At 37.1% G+C, this 19,873-nt stretch overlaps 1 protein-coding gene across 2 annotated transcripts in view; it reads left to right on the top strand.

Moving 5' to 3' along the window:
• Nucleotides 1-16,108, top strand: part of tagapb (T cell activation RhoGTPase activating protein b) — a 41,510-nt gene extending 25,402 nt beyond the window's left edge. Inside the window, exons 4-14 of one of the 2 annotated variants that reach the window (XM_088625493.1) lie at nt 6,549-6,698; nt 10,154-10,195; nt 11,051-11,135; nt 11,256-11,309; nt 11,673-11,739; nt 12,194-12,363; nt 12,631-12,792; nt 13,106-13,215; nt 13,498-13,684; nt 14,102-14,207; nt 14,510-16,108. In XM_088625493.1, the coding sequence (XP_088481619.1) occupies nt 6,549-6,698; nt 10,154-10,195; nt 11,051-11,135; nt 11,256-11,309; nt 11,673-11,739; nt 12,194-12,363; nt 12,631-12,792; nt 13,106-13,215; nt 13,498-13,684; nt 14,102-14,207; nt 14,510-15,717 (2,341 nt within the window). In that variant the 3' untranslated portion in view covers nt 15,718-16,108. The remainder of the gene's footprint in view (nt 1-6,548; nt 6,699-10,153; nt 10,196-11,050; nt 11,136-11,255; nt 11,310-11,672; nt 11,740-12,193; nt 12,364-12,630; nt 12,793-13,105; nt 13,216-13,497; nt 13,685-14,101; nt 14,208-14,509) is intronic. The other variant, XM_088625494.1, reaches the window with a different exon arrangement.
• The last annotated feature ends 3,765 nt before the right edge of the window (nt 16,109-19,873 follow it).

Genomic DNA, 19,873 nt, shown 5'->3' on the forward strand with positions numbered 1-19,873 from the left:
TAATTAATAATAATTGCTTACACTTATATAGCGCTTTTCTGGACACTCCACTCAAAGCGCTTTACAGGTAATGGGGACTCCCCTCCACCACCACCAATGTGCAGCATCCACCTGGATGATGCGACGGCAGCCATAGTGCGCCAAAACGCTCACCACACATCAGCTATCAGTGGGGAGGAGAGCAGAGTAATGTAGCCAATTCATAGAGGGGGATTATTAGGAGGCCATGATTAGTAAGGGCCAATTGGAAATTTGGCCAGGACACCGGGGTACACCCCTACTCTTTTCGAGAAGCGCCCTGGGATTTTTAATGACCACAGAGAGTCAGGACCTCGGTTTTACGTCTCATCCGAAGGACGGCGCCTGTTTACAGTATAGTGTCCCCATCACTATACTGGGGCATTAGGACCCACATGGACCACAGGGTGAGCGCCCCCTGCTGGCCCCACTAACACCTCTTCCAGCAGGTGTTCTACTCTTATAGTAGAACTAAACAATTATATTGAAGGTTCGGAATATACTGTATAGGGAAAGCAAAGGGGCAGGGGTTTTATATAACCGGTTACATAAAAATTATTCTAAAAAAGTCTATATTAGTCTTGAGTCTAAATCTAAATCAGCTCAGGGAAGGTGACTTTCTGATTCTTAACTGTTTTCTTAAGGTAAGGATTTTCTAAATTATATCAATTATTTTCACCCCTGTTCACAGAGAGCCTCTACAGTATGTAGATGTCTAATTCTAACTTGATGTCTCTTACTGAAGTGACATCGCCCCTCTCTGAAATCTTGACATTGTAAAAGTCAGGCATGACAGAGATCCTGGTCATGTGGTACAGCTGAAATTTCTGTGATGTAGAGCAACACTCATCACTGGTACCTTATAAAATTCTGGCCTGGCTGAGGACCCGGTCTTTTTGTGTCATAGAGCGTAGAGCTAATCCTGTTCCACTGTCTCAGGGGCGGAGGTGTGTGTGCTCAGAGCCCGCCAGAGACCGAGATCGATGCCTTGCAGGAGCAGGGAGATTTACACTCGTCTTACATACAAGGTTCTACTGAAAGCTCAGACTCCTCGCTTACTTTAAAAAAGTTGTAGCTGAGACCAATTAAGTTGATACCAGAAGACCCTGTTCCTTTCTAGGGCCTGGAAAGAGGGCAGCTGCTCCCAGTCCTGATTCATTAAAATAACATTTCTATTGTAATAATACAAATAATGTGAGTTTATTTAAAGCACCTGTCATCATGGTGGTGGTGTAGTGTAGTGGGTTAAGGCTTTGGACTGACAGGTTGTGAGATCAAGTGCCCATGGCAGACACTGCTGTTGTACCCTTGAAAGAGGTACTTTACTCCAGTTCCCCCAGTCCATCCAGATGTAAAAGAGAGGAACAGCATTGCAGGGGATAATTCCTGCAATGGATCGGTGATCAGTGTCCCCTCAAGAGTGGGAGTCAGGGGCTCTCTAGTCCACTTAAAGCTACAGAAACCAGGATGTGTGCATCCTGACAACCCGCCATTGATGTGGTATATGACACTACCATTCTTCCAACTTAAAATGAATTTTACTTTACATAACTGTATTTTCTATATTGTTTATTCTGTAGAATCTAAAAAGAAATTAAAAATTTCAAGGCAAATAACTTGCACTGAAGTGACACAGAGAATGCACTACAATAACAATATCCTCGCTGCATGTAGTAACACTAATTTCACAGCACCATGAACCATAAAGTTTTCTAAGCTTTATATCTTTTAGATAGTATTAATGTTTTGATTAAGGAGAATGGCCTTATATTCAAAGTTTTGTTGAAATTCATGGTTAGCATGTTATTGCAAACATGTTAACCTGTGATAAAAAGAAGACAAAATACAGATTGACTTGAAACAGGAAAAAACAAGCAACATTGCTCATTGGATTATATTGTAGTGGTCTTTCAAGACTCCATCTCTGTCCATCACCAATAATCATATGTACACTGGTGTATACTGTATACTGTCCAATGGCACAGTGCAGATAATAATATTAGGTTTTTACAAAAACATATAGGAAATAAACACATTGTGACAAAATTTGTGACAAAAAATAACAGATTAATTCCACCTTTTACCTCCATTTTCCCACAGATTTCTTTTTCTGCTTGGCTACAGAAGTAGACATAGGAGGCATTAACCGACAGTGGCTATTTCCAAAAGATTGAAAGTGAATAGTGTAGCTCCCCATGTGCTATTGGCTAATACTACAGGGAACGAGTGAAATTCTGTAAATAGAAATGGGGAAATCCTTCTGTTGCTGAACTGAAGCAACAGGTGACTCAAAAAACTGTCTCGTGTTTTGGCTCAAAGGGGGATTTCTATTGTTTTTAACTGTAATACCCCAGGTTTAACCATATCACTTAGGGTGGAATTTTAAGAATTTCTGAATTAAGGTAAACACCCAAGTTTCAAAAATTTAAAAATAAACTGTTGAAAAAAGTGGGTGTTCATTTTACAAAAATAACATTTTTTCTTTGCTAACAGGAAGTGCTGAATACACAGCTTTAAGAAAAACAAACAATGTGTGGATTTTCCCTACAGTACATATACAGTGCATTTTGGAAATTAAATATTTGTAGAAGAGAGAACACAGATCCATATTTTATTCTGATTGAAGTTCTACAGTATGTTAATGCCAATGCAAAGAGAGTGACAGGTTCAGTTTAATTTCTAATGAGTGTTCAGAATTAAAAATAAACCGATTTTCAAGTCAAAGGCTTCTTCTTCTTTTTATGTTAAAGAAACAGAGCTGCACTAACTCTTATGCCTTAAGAATAACTGAGTGGGCTTCCATAAGCTCTGACTCTGTTGACCAGAGAGCCTGGCAGTGGAATTTCCTCTTGCGTGTTCACCTGCTGTCATAAATACAGTTTGCAAAGATCAAAAAGTTACAGCCACGCTGACAAGACCTGACCTCCTTTCCACTGGGTGTCCTGTCAAAAACTTGTAGGTGTGTTAGTAGGTGGTGAAGCGTGAGCGACATAAATATGCAGGAAGAGGCTAACTTTTTAAAATTCACAGGTCTAAGAAAACAAGAGAGGAATATAAGGCATTGTTTTACTTTAAGTAGCACATTAAGAAGCTGGCAACTTTTTTGTTCTGGAGTACATGCAAATTGTATCACTCTCCACAGAAAACGGTATGATTAAGCTTACTGTTTTTACATCAGAAGTCTCGCAATGACTTACTTTGCAGTTGACGAAAAGTAAATGGGGGATTTTTTCTTCACTTTATGGTTCAGACATTCTCAGAATCAAAGCCAGATAAGTTCATGAATATAATATATATAATTAAGAAACAGAAGTCTAAATTCTGTATAAATTTAACTTAGTCTACATGTCAACATAACTAAATTATCCGGTTGTTGAACACTTAACTAATGAAATCGTCAAATTACACTACCCCAGAATGGAAAATCAAATGAAATTAAAAAATGTTTTCTGCATTTTCCCATCTTATTTTCATGTGCTTTGCAAAATATTATTTTCTTATTATTATGTTGGATATTGAAGAAACTGTAGAGGGATTAGGACAGTGATATTTTTTTAGCTCTTGCAGTCCACTTAATCTTGGTACAGTTTTGAGTTAGGGCACTAAAGATCTCAAGGAAATGGGAATATTTTGTTTCACACACTTACCCCACCATGGGTGGAGATGGCTTCCATTTGCATTTTGCAATTTGCTGTCACTAAATATTCATTTTTACAACAAGAATGGAAGCAAATGAACAAATGGAATCCGTTAAGAACATCTTCCTCCCATTTGCTACATTTCTACGACTCCTACAAACCTTTGACAGAATTGTTTTCTGTTTTCCACCTTGAATGCTCCTAAACCTGATTTCCACTTGTGTTCCTTGGTCTATGTTCCTATGGTTATGTATTGTATAGTTCAAGAATGTGATGGGCCAACACAAATCCCTAGATCATGCAGTTTCTAGTTCAATACCATCTATTTTGATATATGATCTGCAAGTTCCTGCAAAATTTTGCACCTGTCCATATTTAAGCCATGGTTTGGGTGTTTCTGCTGAGCTGAAGTATTAATTCAGAGTACCCTGGGAATCTGTATTTACTCTACCTGAAGCCCTCTTCATTGAAATACATTATTGTTTCAAGGCTTACTTTTCTATCCTTGCATTTTAATGGCAGTTGTTCTTCAGACCCTTGGTAATATAGGTAGTGTAGATATGAGATCCTTCTATAAGACTTAAATATATTATGTTAGCTACAAAATTAGTAGTGTCTTGGTTCTGCAATTCCAAATTGTTAGGTCTTCCAAATTTGAATGGATTATGGCTGCAGCACAAGTAGGTCTGATTTAAAAGTCTTAAAAATAAGCAGAGAAAAGAATCAGACGATAACATATAAAATCCACAAGAGTAACCTAACACTGGAAAAAGACATTTCAATTTTTAAATTCAACTGATTAAGCAGAGGAGACTACTACAGTGATTTGAAAGAATGTACTATAAAACTGGTTAGCTCTCTAATCAATGTCTTTACCAAGAAACACTGTTTTGGTGACCTCATTTATGTAGTGCCAAAAAGTTAAGAGCAGGAAAAGCACTGAAGAGTGCTGACACTTTCTGTTTTGTTTTGGGAAGTAACAGCTCTTCCTTCTATCACATGTCGGATCCAGTTTGTCTTGTAAAGCTCTTATGCTCTTCTGTCTTTTGGCTAACCTCCTACACTGATTGTCACATGTGGGAAGGCCTCAAAGAAACACTATTACTCATGCGTGGATTTATGTAGCTGAACATAGCTCTTTCTGTTGAGGAAAGTACAAATCGCATATCTTGTTGTTCACTATTACTAAACTATTTGCATCGAAAGCAGGCTTGGGATGGAATCTTTCCTGGCAGCTCATTTATTTCAGTGAAGAATAACTGTGGCTTAAGAGGAAAATGACCACAGTTACTCTGAAGGTATTAGCTGTTTGAAAACAAAACAAAAAAAATTCTTAGAAGCTTATTTTGTAAAGTCCTAACACAAGAAGCAATGATAACACTCATTTTAATTAATTGCTTAACCATCACAGTAACATCTTGGATTTGATGGTTTACAATATTAGTCAGCTCAAAGGCTGCAGGGTCTTTTTAATTCTGTTCCTCTTTAACTCTCAATCAGATTACTGTAGGCATTTGTATTTATCTTTTTCCCCTAGTGTAAGTATGAGAACTGCAAATGTATGCAGCACTTAAAACCTGCTTGTGTAAAAAATTAAATTCATGTGGAACGAAACAATTTTAAGAACAACAATATAATGTAGTGAAAATTATACTAAAATGTTACAACAATTAACAAAGCTTGCTATCTGAAGAGGGTGGTGCAGTAGTTAGCATTGCTGCATTACTACCTTGCTGTGCTGGGGTCCAGGGTTCAATTCTGGATGTTGTCTGCATGTGTGTTCCCTTTTTTTAGAGTGCTCCGGTTTGCTCTCACAGTACAAAGACACGCTGGTAGGTTAATTGGCTTCTGGGAAAATTGCCCTTGGTGTGAGTGAGCGCATGTTTCTGTTTATGTCTGTGCGTGCCCTGTGATGGACTGGTGTCCCATCCAGGGTGAATCCACCATCACTTTTAAGTGGAAGAAGTGGTCAGAAAATGGATGGAAAGATGCTATATTAAGGGAACTTTTAAAGCTATGGTCAGAAGTAAATAGACAATTTAAAGTGCTGCTAAAAAGCATATTTTTTTAAAACAAAATTATTCAATCTGTAACTTCAATATCTACAGTATATATATAAGGCAAGAAATAGAAGTTGTTGTTTAATTTTAAATATCAGCCTGTGGTATTAATTTCCATTCATCCTGTAAAATTTAGACTGAGAAATGAGAACGTCCATCATCAGCTCAAAATGGTTCACAGACATATTGATCCACAATAGAAGGTGGGCAATTCTTTTGATGTCAAACCACCACAGAGAGCACAATGTCAGGTATTCAAAATCCTAAAATGAACTAAGTCAACTCAGGGGTCTTTTCAACATGATCAGCAACACATAGGACAAGGAACACAGTGGGAATTAAATTTAGTATTTTAGGTTAACAAAAAATTCAGCAGTGCAAATTGTATTTGAAATGAGACCCTTTCCTGATTCAAATATAAACATCAGAACCGTTTTCATCACTAGAGTGTGGGAAACCCCTGCTGTACTGTTGTTTTGTTCCTGTTTTCTGTGCTCATACCAACACATCCCAATTGTCTGCAAACTTTTCTTCAATTCAAAGTACTGAAGTATAATAAATTGTAAAGCTGTTATCCCTGTGATTGGATAGCCTTTATCTTTTCCATCTTTCTGGTTACTGAATGAACTCTATTGTATATCAGCTATTCCGAGACTCAATGGTGTACTTTATGCCACACATAGTAACAACACAGTTGTACAGAGATACTGAACTTAAGGAAATGGGCTCTTAAATGCCATGCTAGCATAACATCATCATCAACAACTTAGGACATTAACTATGTGGAGAAGAAGTGACAAGTGACAAACAGAGGTTTTGTATTTCCATGCAGATCCAATACAAGCTACAGGCTGAAGCACAGAGTACACCTTAGTGAGCTCTGGCTGGCCTCAAGTGAGGAGAAGACTGATGCCGTCGTCTTTAACCCAAGAACTGCCTTTCTTATTGCCTGGCCAAGCAATTTCTGTGTTATTTCATTCAGGTAAGAACCACAACCTCACATGTAAACTAATCAAATATTACGATTTCAGTTATAAGTGCATAAAGTTCCCTTTTAAAATCAATAGAATGCTTTAAATAGTACATCAATAGGAATTGTTCTGCACACTTGTGATATTCATTTACAGTTTATCTGTGACTAATTTATACATTTATCTTCTTGACATTTTCTTTTTCAGTGGTGTGCGTCATTTATTGTAATTACATTTTTCTAGCAATAAAAACAGTATCAAGTGTTAATAACAAATGTCAGTGTAATTTCAATGATTTGTACATTTTTTCACAACTAAATGTGAACGTATTTGGACTTTTTAACCTTTTTCAACATCACCTTCAGGTTCAGGGTAATGGAATTTACTTGATACAACTGCGGCAATTCAATGGGATGTTTTAGAAGAAACAGGAACAGCTTCAAACCTCAAAGGAGAAATGAAACTGGAATCGCATTTGAGCTATCACAAGACCACAGCAGCTAATTCAAGAAATGCAGAGCAAACCATTGAATCTGTTGTCTCGAGATCTGTCTCTGGGCAATCAATTTGAGGAGGAAAATTGAAAATGCTTGCTAGTGCCACAGACTGGTTCACACATGCTTACAGAATCTATATCATGAACAATGGTGCCTCCAATCTCTTAAAAAGGACAAAATGCTTACTGTCCCTAATAACAATAGTGTCTGTGCAACAGAAACAAAAGAAGCTAAAACAAAAACTCTAAGCAGCTGATTTGTTAATGATTACATATGATCACTAATCCTTTTTATGTTCTTTTACTATGGCATAATAGAGGTAATAGACCGATCTGTGAAACTGTGATAATTATTTTCAGTGTGAGCAAGAGCTAGGCAAATGTACAGTATTAGATGCATAAATGTAATGGTCTCAAACTGGATATTTTGTCCTACTTTTCTCCAACTTGCTGGATATCATACTCTTGTTTCTTGTTTCAGCAACGTCATTAAACAACAATTACCCAACTTGTACTCACATCCTCATATGATCAGTGAGGCTGCACTTGCCTATATTGTTATCCACATACTGTACATCATGTGTTGATCTGTTTAAACTAATTGGAGGGAAATATTTTACTACGTTAAGGCTATGAATACATGCAATTTCAGTCATTTATTGGGTGATATATTAGTACAGCTTCACTACCTTTCAGGGATTGCATTCTAAAAAGATCTTTACCTAAAGTACTTCAAAAAGCAGATACACTCAAATATGTAAAATCTTGTCCTGTCTCAAAACAGAGTCATATGGTCTTCCTGCATGCCACTACACTGGGATATTTCCATCCATTCATTTTCTTAGTGCTTTATCAAATTCAGGGCTGAGACAGAGCCTTACCCAAAAAGCAGCAGATGCAAGGCAGAGTATACTATGGATGGGATGTCAGTCCATTGCAAGGCACACACAGACACACACCAGGGATGATTTTTCCGGAAGCCAATTAATATACCAGTATGTATTTGGACTGGGAGGAAACTGGAGTCCCCAGAGAAAACCCACAAAAACACAGGAAGAACATATAAACTCCACACAGATAGTACCCCAGGTCCAGAATTTTACACTGGGCCCCAAAGCTGAGAGGCAGCATTGCTAACCACTGCGCCACCATACCATCCACTGGGACAATGGTTTCAGGAAATTCTGGTCCAGAGGCAAGACTGACACCATCTTCCATCCCAGTACTGATAACACAGCCTTGCTAGATTTCCGAGACCTGAGCACAAGCTAGAAGTTGATAACTGCTGACCAACTAAAAAAATATCCTGAGGTCTTAGGGAAAGAAGAAAGGACAAACAGCAAGAGTTCACTTTTGAATACATTTTGGCATGACTTTCTAGCATGTCAAAAACTATAAATGTGATATGGCAGTTTGTTCAATTTATTTCATTTCAGTGTGTTAAAGGTTAGAAAAGCAATTGGATTCCTGAGCAGCCTCCCTCTCCATTATCTCTCCTTTTAATGGTGATTATTGTGTTTTGAGTAGGTACCCAAATGCATCTATAAAAAAAATAAAGTTGCTCTTTGATTTCTTCCTGTTTTTAAAATTAGCTATGTTAGCCGGGTGAATATCAGGAAGTGCTTCATCACAGAAAGTGTATCTCCATTGAACAAATGCAATCATTCATGCATTAACTCTACAGAAAACGTACAGTTAAGACTTGCATGTTCATGATTTCATTCTTATCTTTTACCTCTTAGATTACTTATTTTCAATGAATCATTCTTAATGGGTTTTAACAAGGGTGTCTTTAACCTGGTGCTTTTTAAACAAGCAACAGTGGCAAAGAATAGCAGCACTGTATTATACAGAGTATTTTGATTTAAAACACTAAGTAACAGAAGAGTAACAAGAGAAGAAAGTACCAGCTGCTAAGGCATGTGGTAGGTTTTCACAAGAATCACAAGAAGGTTTTAGAGTCATTGCAGTTCTGGATTTGATAAGACTTATTAAATGTGCAAATGATGCATAAAAAGAAGGAGTAGATAAAACAGAATTTGAGAAAATACTTAATAATGTAGACACTAACAAAGACTAGGCTGACATTTGGTAAATTAATTTGTATAATTGACCGGTGCAAAGTATGATAACTTTAAAAACAAATGCACTATATAAATCACATGAGAGAGGAAATTATTTACATGAAGAGTGGTGGCAGTTCAAAACACACCCACCAGCTATAGTTGCTGAATCGCACTTGCAGTTGCTGGACACTCTCTTGCTCCTGAATTGTTTCATCTGCAACCAAATCTTAATGCCACAAGTATAACACAGGGCAGAGACACACTGTCAAGCTCTTGTGAAGGCCTTCCTTGGCTGCATGGGCACACAAACTGTCTATAAAATTTGACTCTAAAGGTCTTTACCTAAGAGCAACCAAGATTATCTTAGATTAACTTCTTCTTTTGCTCACATCCTCACAAACCAAGGTTCTCACGAGAAAATCTTAACATTATTGTGAGCGCATACTAATTTTGTCATTTTACAAATGATCAGCAACAGTACAATGCAGTATTCAGCTGGGAAAAACAACACAATTCAAATGTTGTTTCTACCCGTCTTAACACATTAAGGCTGATGAGCAGTTTGTAACATTTACATCTGATTACAGTGTGGTGTATTTATCTGGTCTCACCTCACTGTGGCCAACCAGGTGATGCAGAATTAAGACAACACAGCACGATATGTCACTGTTTCCACATGTCACAGCCTAAAAGTAAAATGAGACGGCTGCCCAATAAGGAAATGGGAAGTCTAGGTGTTTTCAGTGAGAGTCCGTGATGCTGCTTCCTGTCTCCATTACTCTGAGAATTTCCACCACCCCCACCTCCTCCCTTAATACAGCGCGCCTTGTGCCTCCTCTGTTTAGTGTCTCTCTGCTTCTGCTGTGGAATAGTAACTAAAATCATGCTGTTTTCTCACCTGCAGCTGCCCTGAGGTGAAAGAACGCTGGTTAGATACTCTTCACTGGTAAGTCCTGTCTTGTGTTGTAGTTCGATATTTTTAACAGTTGACCAATAAGTCTATTAAATGCTATAAAGTAGTGTTTTATTATTAAAAAATGTTATTAACTAGAGAAGCATTTCTGTCTTTTTTAACTTTTCAACACACAACTGATTTTCCTAATTTTCTTAGGGTTGTCCATTAAGATTTATTATGTATAAGTCAACTGAAAGTTACCCTCATATACGAGAAGGTTTTCTTTTTAAAGTACACTTTAAGTACATATTTTTAATGCAGGTTCTTCATGCCAATTCATTGTGGGAAATGAACAGTGGAGTTGTATTACAGATAAAATAATTGTCAACCATAGTAACAAATTACAAATTATTTTTTATTTTTATCTGTGATATTGGTAGTACACTGTTTCTGTGCAAATTGTCATACCAAAACACACTCACTCCCGCATATCAACCCACATGTTTAGTGCACCTATAATTTTGTGTAGTGCAGTTATCATTTCACCTGTTCCATTTGTAAACTTGAACCACCTGTAATGAGTAGACAGGGACCCAGTAAAAAACAAAAACTAATTATTAATCAACCTCACTGAGATTTTTCTGTAAAGCAATTTACATTTTCACCCATTTACACAGTAGCATATTTTACCAGAGCTATTATGGTGAAGTATCTTTCTCAAGGATGCCACAGCTCTTTCTCACCTGGAAATTGGACCCACAAATTCTAACTACAAGCACAGAATTCTAACCACTGCTCCAGGCTAATATCTTACAGGCACTAACACATCTTGTCATGCTTTACACATGGCTTTTAGCATGCTGAGGATTCTGCAGTGAATGACTGAATTATTCCATCTTGTCTTAGGAAAATTAAAGAAGCAAAGGACAACGAAGTTCTCAGAGTACCAACAACAAATATCCTCATGAAGGTCTTAAGTGGAAGCACTGCAGTAAGTTCCCACATTCTCCTTCAGTCATATCCCTCTATTTTAAATGTGAGATTTTTTCTAAAACTGTCATAGAGCTTAGATATGTTGACTTATCTTCTTTTTTTTGGTTTGTTTTTATAGTTTAAAACACTAAGTGGTGGCAATATGGATTCACTCATCGAATCGGGTTTGGATGTAAGTATTTTTTCCCATATTTACTGTAACAAATGATACACTGGCTTTGATTTAGTTTTGTTTAGTGATAGATTTGATAGCTAAGAGAGAACCTTGGCATCGTGTACTGTGACTGCACAAGTACTTCATTAAATGAATGTGTAAAGGCAAGATCATCAGAAAAAAGAAAAAACTGTTTTACAGGTTCTTTTGGGGTTCTTGTCTTGTGTGAATAGGCTGCGAGAAACAGCTTGAATGTAGAGTATCACGTGGGGGCAGCATGCAGACCGTAAAATGGAGAATTAGCAGAGCCTCAGTTAGCAGCTCATGTCTTGTTCTCATACATGGGGCGTGGTGGGCCTGACCACATGTGTTCATCTCCAGGGTGATGCCAAAACATGCCACTCGCCAACGCCATGTGACATGGAGGATGGAACATGCCAAACGATTGGTGAGTTCAAAATTTTCAGATCCTGTCTGTGGCCACGTTTGTGGTTAAGCCCTCCACAGCATTATATGCATTTTTGAAAAAACACAGACATAGCTGTGTATTGAAGATACTATAAAAAACACAACAAACAAAACAAGCAACAGAAAACAAGACCTTGTGCTTACACATGTTGTCATTCATGTTTTGATCAACCAGTAAAATTCTGAAACTGGATTTAGCTTTAATTTATCTGAAAAAAACATTGTTTAGCTTGGAGGCCCAGCTGTTCAGCTTTGGTATACAGCTTCAATAATAGGCACATGATACAACTATTTCCCTTGTAATTTGAAGTGATTTTCTCCGGTACTGTGGAAGCCCCAGGCATGGCTCCCACTGAAAACGCTAACTAGATAAATGTATGAAATGCACCGCCAGTATGTTTTAAACAACTAACATTTTGTTCTGTGTTTTAAAGCAGAAAACAACAAGAAAAGGAAGAAGGTTTTGAATTGGCCCTTTCAAAGGAGGAGTTCTACACTGTCCAACTCTTCCAATCGTTCAGACCCTGACCAGAACATTCCTGTGTTTGGACGGCAGTTGTCTGACATCTGTGCTGAGGATGAGAAACCTCCCAAGCCCATCATGGTATGTATTATTCTCTGCAATAATTCAATTATTCTCTGCAATAATTGTAGTGTTTTATACGTGGACGGAACCCCAACACCCCAAAATTAAGTTACAGTCATTGCTTTCTGACAGAAGCTGACTTCTGTGAGGGGTGTTTATGGACCAATGTGCACTTGTCTCTACTGTATCCATTATATACTGTATTAGCGTGTTTGATGATTTACACAAAGCAGATTCACTGGTGAACTCTTTATCTCACGTTATTTTCTTTTGCTTAATTTCTAGGACATTCTCACTCTGCTACTGCAGAAAGGCACAACCACTGAGGGCATTTTCAGGAAAGCTGGGAATGCCAAAGCTTGCAAAGAGATCAAAGAGCAGCTAAATGCTGGAACAGAGATTGACTTGGAGCCAAAGCCAATAATACTACTTGCTGCTGTCTTAAAGGTAAAAATAAATCATTTACTCTTCTTTATGCATTCAACAGTACAATATTAAGAAAAAGGATCCCTTTTCCATTTTATCCTTGCTAAACCTCTTAGCAGTTGTAAATTACACCATTAACCCAAAGACAGAACATAAGTAACATAAAACAATTATTTACATTTAGTGGAATTACCACTGGATGATGTTCTACAGCACATTTTATGTTTCACTAAGTAATAAATAATAGACAAATGACACTGTTATGTCAGTTCTGTTATATATTTTTTTACCTTTTACCAAGTTACATGATTTGAAATGCATGCATTGATTGTAGGATTTCCTGAGACACATCCCGAATGGCCTGCTGAGGACAGAACTGTCTCCCTCCTGGATGACAGCTGTAGAGAAGAACAGTGTTGAAGAGAAACATGAAGAACTAAAACTGTAAGTGTGAAATGTCAAGTGGGATCAAATAGAAATGTCCCTCAAACAGTAATCAAAACCCTCTGGGTCTATACTTATTCTAATAAGTTCTATTTGTAGACTTGGGGTTAAGAGACAGACAGGGACTTTACAATGGATTTTTCAAGACTGACTAAATTAGGAAGTGCAGTACTTCAGTGAACACCTAGCGTTCCTCTTTCTTTGGTGTTTCTGTAAAAAAAAGAGGAAGTTGCACGGAACATGATGCAGCTGACTTACTTTTTGTTTTGTTTCATCTCCTAGGGTTGCAGCCAAACTCCCAGGGCCCAACATTGTTCTGCTGCAGCACCTTCTGTGTGTGCTCTACCACATCAGTAAGAATGCAGAGATCAATAGGATGGACGCTAAAAACCTGGCAGTTTGCATCGCGCCTAACATGCTGCTAGATAGTAACTTGCCCCTTCAAGCCCAGAAAGAGATGACAGAAAAGGTGAGTGACTGTGCTGTGCAGGACAACAGGAAGATGACCTTTTGTTAAAGAAGCTGCTTAGGTTGCAGACCTACACAAAAGCTGTCAGTAAAAGCTGTCAAAAGATACTTGGAAGCTATGGAATTCATCCTAGACTAATATTAACAGTAAGAGTCCATATTGAGATCTTAACAAGAGAGCAAAAGTGCTAATTTCATTATAAGAGTTTCAATGCTTTAAAAAGTTTTCTTCAATATGGCATAGACTTTATTTTTTAATTGTGCTGGATGGAAAAACCTTTTTTAAATATAATATTAATTTCAAGGACAATTACATAGAACAGTATCAGGTACATTCCAATTATTGCTGTTTTGTTTTAGCCAGTAAGTGACTTTGCTGAACGCTAATGGCTGTTTGCTGTAATTTTATTTCTCACAGGTAACAACCCTGACTCAGTTTATGATTGAGAACTGCTGTGAAATATTTGGAGAACACATCTTGTCACTTCTCGGAGACCCTGAAGAGGAGTTGGTTGATAACTCAGGTAAAATTTACTGCTGGCACTACTGTTCTGTAGGTCAGACTAAAGCTTCATTCATTTAGTTATATTTAGCTTAATATAAAACACATTGTTCAAACATGTAAAGACACGAACCAACAATGGTTCAAGTTTAAAAAAAAGTACAGCTCAATCTTTTTTTCTAATTTTTCCATTTTAAAACTGAGATTCTTGTTTCATATACAATACATTGCATGATTGATAGTTTAATTTGTATTTCTAGGAAGAAAAAAATAAGTGTATGTAACCTTGACCAACTCTATATTAAATCATTTTTTTCCCTTCAGATACGCTATCATCACATCAGCATGACTCTGCATATGACAGCACTGATGCAGATGGAGACCTTGGGGACCATGCTAGGAAGCAACTATCAGAGAGGGGTGAGGAGGATGACCAGGAGCAGACTTCTGCCAGCCCTCTCTCTTCAGTCTGTGAAGATGAGAGAACAGCCATTGGAACTTGTCCTACACAACTCAAGAGGTTTAACAGAAGGTGTTCAGAGCCTAATATTCTCCCTTCTGGAGGACTTAAGACTCACAAACTTGCCAGGAGTCATGATGATTTCTCCGTGGAAAGAGATGATCTCAGCTTTGAGGACCAGCCCCTTAAAAAACAGAACTCCGATGATTCCTTTCTTATGCATCATTCTGGGGACAGAAGACCACTGTCCTGCTTGAAGTTAAGCAGCAGCTTGACTATGGAACTATGCAAGACACCTTCCTCAAAAGGTTCTTCTACTTGCTCCTTGGAAAGCTCCTTCTCCACAGTTTCTGAGAACTCTGTATTCACCAGCTCGCCACTGGCATCCCCATCCATCCCCAAGAAGTCTTTCTTCTCAAGGCACCAGTCTTTCTCTGCCAAGGCTGCTGAGGACAGCGAGAAGCCCGAAAAAGACCTTAAGAAACACTCCCAGTCCTTTTGTGTGAGGAATGAAAAGAAGCCCCTTTTCAAGGCCAAGAGCTGGGGCCCTTCCAACTTCAACAGGAGCAGTCTCAAGAGAGACTCTCAGAAGGAAAACCAGTTTTCTTGTGACACTCTCCAAGAGGACTCCCAAAATGAAGCCGAACCTGCAGACCCACAGCCCCAGTCTCGCACGGTGTCACCCAGTGCAGTGTTTCGACATGTCGACAGCAGAAAACCTAGCAATCCCCCATCTTATGAGCAGGCTATTCAAAGTGGAACCACCCCTGCTCCCCCTGAATACAAGTCTCTGACAGTTCAGGATGCTAGAAGGAAGATGTCCATAAACAGAAGGCCCTCTTCATTAACTGAGGATCTCCTTTATCCATGTTCCATCAACAGGTTCAGTGACTGCTATGCACAGGGAAAAGACAGTGAGAATCATGGGCCTGTTGTAACTGAACACACAAGCACTTTCCGTCAGAGAGCCATGTCTGAATCCATATCAAGAACTAGACTTGAAAGAGTCAGCCGCAGATGTAGCCAGCCATTATTTGAGGAGATTTCCTATGCAAAAGAATCCTATGTTTAAATACCCTTCTTTCATTTTGTATGCACTGTAAATGTTTATCTTGTGCGGAATGTTTTAGTTGAAATCATTATACTATATGATGAAAACCTGAAGCCTGAATGCTATCCTATCACTTAAACTACTTGTAAAAAAGAAAACCTTATAGACACCTAAAAGCTATGTAAATAAACAAAATATATGCACATAATAACTATACTGTATATTGTCAATCTAACTGTATTGAATGTTGTATTTTTTAAACAGTATTTTTTGTTTGGTTTAGTATAATGTGTACAATTTAACTGTATGTATATATGTACTTAAATACACAGGATATATATATATGTTTGTTTGTCAACTACAACATCTTTACTTCCACTACAATAAAGCACTTTCTTTTTTAATTCTATAATGATTTCTCATTTACGGGGAATGAATGCCATTAAGTAGTTCCTGCAATACAGAATATTCACAGGAGGGAACTGCTGTTATGGTCGGTGTGTAGAATATTTTTTCAACCATGATGGTAAAGTTTTGTGCAGAGAAAATGTAATGACAAAGACTTCCAATACACTTTGATGAATAATCTGTCCCAATTTTTCCATAAAGCAACTTTTTGAATATTTCTGTCTGTTCTACCTATACAAAGAAAGGAAAGTAAAGTGTTTTTTGTTTGTTATTCCAACAATGCCCAAGCAGGAAAACATTGTCTGTAAATTCATGATTTTCCTATTTTCAACTTAATGGAAATTTTACTTCAAGCATGTTATAACCATAATTTTAATGTATTTTTATTTTTAATAATTTGCTGTAGTACCTTAAAGTGAGTGTTTATTTTAGGATTGTCTCAATTATAATGAGTTTACAACCTTTTTGATCAAATATAGATTTGCATTTACACCTGATAAAAAGACCATCGTTTAGCCTTAATTTGGCTCTAATTTAAATCCCGATTGATCTTTCCTTATTAAACTTGGCAATATGTGCAAGATTTAGCCTTGGCAAACCCCAGCTTGGCATTAAAGAAAGGTTATCAACCCAACAGCATTGTGGATTTGTCAAAATGAAACTAGTTGTGTAGGTTAGAAGCACTGCAATAATAACACCTGTGGCTAACCACTGTTTTTGTGGAGATGTGTGCCCTGTCCAACACAAGAAGTATCCGGACTAGCTCATAATGCTAATTTTATGTATCTTTACAGTGAAGATTTAGAAATGTCAAAGACGCTTCCCTTTTTGGCCTTATTGAGAAACTTGGAAATATGCGCCAGGTCCATTGAGATCAGCATGTTCTAACTGTACAGGAAAAAGGAAACCAGCAGTGATCACGAGGCCAGGCTTGGTTTTTCTCTGAAACTGTGTCTGCCAACTGGGTGAGCTGATGCTATCTACAGTATTTAGTACAAGGAGCAAAATTAGGCTTCCTGTGTTAACTCAAGCAATGCACCCTTTATCTTTATTGCTTAGAGATACATTTGGGTTCGCAGGCTTTTCATTCTGAGATGACACTTTGTTTGAGCATTAATTTAATTTTCTAATCTAACATTTTGGTAACACTTTACTTTAATGAGGATGAAGAACTGCCATAAGTCCCTTATAAATACTATACAACATGATACAACAAGCACAATAACCATTCCGCAATGATTTTACAGAAACATACCAGTACCACTCATACTGAGCTGCATCTGCTCTAAGGTCCTTCATACTGTCTTCCATCATGTTTACCTGTGTTCTCTCTACCTAAAGCTCTGCTCTGATATTTTGACTAGAAAACATCCACAAATTGTTATAAAGGATTAAGAATATAGATATACAGTATCGTGTTGTATAGTGTCTATGAAGGAGTAATGGCACTATATTTTTGGTTTCATTCAAGCAGAAAAGCATCACCAATATTTTTACAAACTTCAGGATATTCTTGTTGGCAGCTTCTGTGATAGGTCTATGACATGTTTGTGGTTTGCAATAAATTGCTTTCCCTCATTATGGTAGAATCTTTCTTGTTACAGAATGTGATTCTAAACTGAAAGGTTCAGTAACGATGTGTCACACACTTTAATTAATAAAGCCCAATAACAGATGCCTCAAGCTAAACGCCCAAAGCAATCAAATGATGTTCTGTTTTGCAGTGAACTTTCCTTTCCAGTTAACATTTCATAACCAAAAAGGTATTTTGCTTTAATATTTGTAGAAGTATAGGATTCTGTTTTTTAAATGAAGTTTTTAATAAGGTGTACTTGGAATATTACTTTATTAATCTTTAAACAACACTACAGATTGCATCAAGTATCACTCATTTTGGATTTAGAGAAAACTAGTTAATGAAGATAAAATGTTATTGTCAGTTGTTCTTATGGGGGAAAACGTTTTATATGAATAGAAATAAGATAAATCTCTACTGCCATCATAAATGTGATGCAGAAAATAATTTTATTTAGTGTATGTGGGGTATGACTGTTTAAAAAAGTGTAACAAACTATCTTTGATATTCCATGTGCTTCAGTATATGTTGTGGTGTCAAGTAATTCTTGCAGGACATTATATGCAAAGCACGTATAGAGGTGGACCAATAAAAAAGATATTGCACCTGCCTTGCTGTGCTTCCTCTAGTCACTCTTTAATGTAATGGAAGGCAAAGGTATGGAAATGATAAAACCTTCCGCTGTGGTTAGACGTTCTAAGAAACAATGCATTGCCTTAGCTGTGCATATGCTACACTTGTCTCACAGATGTGTATTAAATATCACAGACCTTCACACTGTCTTTGTGCATGGTTAGGAAGTTTCAATCTAAAATTAATCATTTAATATTAACATTAATTTTTAACTAATTTTGGTTACAGACCCATTTATTGATATAAAATGAATGTACTGTAACTGATCCAAATGAATGTAATTTCTGCAGAGTTAACTTTGAATTCACTTAATAGATCAGAGTCTGTGAAATGCAGAGTTGTACTCATTCTTAAAAACAATTTAAAACTGCAACTTTAGCATTTTGTTCAGAATTTGTAAAGCATGAAAAAAAAAACAAAATGAAAATTATAGCTTGTCTTCTTTTTTTTCTACTGTTAACAAGGTTGTTTTACTCTGCAGTGAAAACCACAGTTCCCCCATGGTCACAGTGCTAAAGTACCACGTGTGTCTTTTGATCATAAAAAAATACCATGGGATGTTAAAGATAAATAAATGGTGCCAGCAGTTCACCATAAAACTAGATAAATCCAGGTGCAGCAGTATAATGGATAAACCACGTGGTGTTCTGTGTCAATCACTGGCTTTTGGAGCAGTAGTATGAATGGAATGATATACAGTCAGGTGCCCTGTATATATTCACACTTCAGAATGACTCTCTAGCCTCAAGAACACATTTATCAGTGAGCACAGTGCTGTTTGAATTTGTCCCGTTTCATTTTCCTGATACAAACAGGGAATGCACAAGTTGAAAAAATGGATATAATACAAGGTCCAATACCCAGACCTCATGCTATATGATGATTTTTGCTACAGAAGGCAATATATTTGAAACTGTGACAAATAACAAATCTATCTGATCTTTTACAAAGCATATGTTAAAGTCTGTGAATGGAATGTGCTCTCTGAAGAGAATATTTGTGTGAATATGAATATAGCACTGGATTTTGGGTGCTTTATGATAGGATTTTCCATAAGATTACAGATATTTGTGAGCTTTGGAGGAAAGCTACAGTAGCCTGTGATTAGACTGTGTTTTGTTTCAAAATAATACAATACACAGTTCTTTGTAGTCATGGCTTTAATGCACCTCAGATGTTTTGTTCATAAACATATTGTAGGGTACATTACATTCAGCCTATTGTTAAGACAAAGTCTCAGTGATCTTCATCTAAATTTGGTTGCTCCATTTGGCCTTATCAAGCTAACTGAAACTGCAATTCGGAATTAAATCATGTAGTTTTTCCTGTGTGGTAAATTTCTCTGTAGTATCTAATCTTTTGTTTAGTATTTTTGTTTATTTTTGGGAAAACACTATTGAAACACTTGCTAAGGCAAGATCCCTTTACTAAAGGGCAGTAGTAATATGTAATAGCTTTCTCATTTATTTATTTTTTCCTTTTTTGGACACTGACATACAGCAGCAGAGAAAAACATTAGAAGAAAGAACTGGTACACTGTATGAGCATGATAAATACTCA

This window comes from Lepisosteus platostomus, chromosome 3 (assembly GCF_059453375.1).
Source record: "Lepisosteus platostomus isolate fLepPlt1 chromosome 3, fLepPlt1.hap1, whole genome shotgun sequence".
Lineage (NCBI taxonomy): Eukaryota > Metazoa > Chordata > Actinopteri > Semionotiformes > Lepisosteidae > Lepisosteus > Lepisosteus platostomus.